The 2587-nt window shown below is 36.0% G+C and overlaps 1 protein-coding gene across 1 annotated transcript in view; it reads right to left on the bottom strand.

Annotated features, from left to right (window-relative positions):
• The window catches only part of hibch (3-hydroxyisobutyryl-CoA hydrolase), a 16442-nt gene that overhangs the window by 9146 nt on the left and 4709 nt on the right, over nt 1-2587 (bottom strand). Inside the window, exon 7 of the mRNA XM_024287112.2 lies at nt 1525-1603. Within this exon, the coding sequence (XP_024142880.1) occupies nt 1525-1603 (79 nt within the window). The remainder of the gene's footprint in view (nt 1-1524; nt 1604-2587) is intronic.

Genomic DNA, 2587 nt, shown 5'->3' with positions numbered 1-2587 from the left:
CAAGGGCTGTGCATCCAACCACATTTCAGTGAGTTGCTGTTTCTCATTTGCTCAACATTTGTCAGTAGCTCATCGTTTGCTTCATTCCTACTCGATTTACATCTCGTAATGACTGGCTACGGTGGTCATTTTGGTCCAATCGTTCCTGTCCAAGCACAGAACGTATTCAGACTGAGAGAACTCAGAGCGAATTGGAACACAGTCCAATTGGAAACAAACAAACAGAGACCACCTCAAAACATGGGTGGTTCCTGATCCCGGATCAAAGTCCACTTAGGTGTATTCAGATGGAAAATGTGTTCTGGATTATCGGGGGAAATGAACTCTGGTCCACTTTAAGCGAACCAAATGTGTCCAGTATGAAAAAAATCCTCAGTTTCTTTATTAAATGCTTTAAACACAAAACCCAGTCTCCTGAATTTTGGGTTTTTCACCACCAGCTAATGACAAATTCATTATTTTTCAGTTAAGTTCCTGATCTTTCACATGAAAAGAAGAAATTTGACCTATTTAGAACAGCTTCCAGAATAATAATCAAAATTAAAATATTGTGGGGAAAAAATAGGTTGACTGTCAGAACTGAGGGGGACAGCTGACCCACAGTGACAAGAGAGAGAAAAAAGCTTTTTTATCTGTTGGAAATGATGCGTGAAAACTCTCAGCTTCTGACTACAGAGCGAACACAAAGACAGTGTGAGACAGAGCGAGTTTACAAATACCCTTTCATTGGGTGTCAAAATCATAATTCACACAATCACTCACACCATAAGCGACTACAACGTTCTTATGCCAGACTACGAGAATTTCATGCCATTGGCCAATTTTGACACCAAATACAACTGATCCAAAGAAGGAAAAAAGTAGCAAATGAGAGCGGATATTGGCAAATGTGGCGAGACGAAACAGGCTTGTTTATACAGTGAGGTCTGCTGCAGGTTCTTAGCACAGATTTGTTACTAATCTCCTCAGAGCCTCAAGAGAAGACCATCTGTCTCCAAGTGTCTATTAGCTAGAAGGCAGACAATAGCTTAACGCTAATACAATTAGCAAATGCACTCAAGGAAAAAGGGCTCAGACAACAAACTGTCTAATTTCCTAATTATTAATCCATTTATGCACTGATATTGTAAGCCTTTCATGTACCATAGAAATCATTTCTTTAACATTCTCATCCAAATAAAAATCACTATTATTAACTAAGAGTTAGTTTTAAGACACTCATCACTTGGGATTGGTCAAAAAATTAGGTCCAATGATTATTGACATTTTTTGGTGTTTAATTGATCTAATAATTATCTTAGAATGATGAGTCATTAAAGGTAAATACATGTTCTCTTGTCGAAATTGCACATTTTTTATTCTTGATGAGCTTCTTGAGAATTAAGAAAGGACAGCCTGAACAGGTGACTGAAGCTGACTAACATCGTATCAAAGCATTTACATAAACAATAGGTTTGAAATTAGAGAAAAAAGATCCTTATTCAATCACTAAAATACTTTACAATCAGAGATGGAGCGCCTCACCAATGGCAGTTTCTGGCATAGCAAACAGCGTCTTCTCAGTCGCCACTCGAAAGCGCCCGTGAACCGACAGACCCACGCCCTGGACGTGGAAGAAAAACAAGGAGAACTTGAATACAACTTGTAAAAATAAAATAAGTCGAGAAGACACAAATAACTTAAATGGAACGCATTTGAATGGAAAATTATCAGTTATTAAAAAAGGGAAGTAAGTTGCAGAAATCTGAGGCTAAACTGACAAATGCAGCAATTTTGGAATAAAATAAAATCAAAACCATTTATAAATCAAAAAGTACAGATCTTAGTTAATTGGTTTCTTTAACACTTATGCATCTGTAAATTATTGGGATGTTTGATAACTTCAGAAGAATTTCAACAAAACGTTCCACCACAATTAAAAATGTAATTTCATTTGCAGATTTTCCCAATAAAACATTCAATAAAACAAATGGTAGCACATCTATTGATTTCTATGATTATAAACTTGATTTTTTAATTGTTGACCTAATGCACTGATATGTATGGCTTTTAAACACATTGGCTATAAAATGTACAGCCTACACAAGCTAGAATCATTTTCCACTGAAAACAGTAGTACAATAATAAGCATCCACTAAGATATTGCAATCTCCAAAAAATCAAATATTGCAAATTAAGTTTAAGTATAATACTGATGTAGAATTGTTAATTAACTTGACCAATTCCACAAAAAAAAAGCTGAACATTTTATCTGGCATGTTACTTGTGTGGTAAAAGATTTTTATCAAAGTAGCTACCAAATGAGCTCACAAGTGTAAAAACTGTCACACAGGAGTCAAAATCCAGCTTCAGGCCTTCTTTGGCACCAACTGCAGTCATCTCCTTAGGTATTCTGTTCTCTAGGGATCAGTGTAGCAGCACAGCTGACGACAAAGACCCATCAGTCACAACAGATGTGCCACAATTTATCTACAGGGCTAAAATCTATTTTTTGACTAAATGTTTGAAATTTTAGGAACAACCTGACGTTTGTGTACTCTTTAACACGTAGCTTTGTTTTTAAGGATTTAGGTATTGAAGAGTAATA

This window comes from Oryzias melastigma, linkage group LG21 (genome assembly GCF_002922805.2).
Source record: "Oryzias melastigma strain HK-1 linkage group LG21, ASM292280v2, whole genome shotgun sequence".
Lineage (NCBI taxonomy): Eukaryota > Metazoa > Chordata > Actinopteri > Beloniformes > Adrianichthyidae > Oryzias > Oryzias melastigma.
The sequence above is the reverse complement of the archived record's forward strand: the minus strand, read 5'-3'. Positions and strand labels throughout refer to the sequence as shown.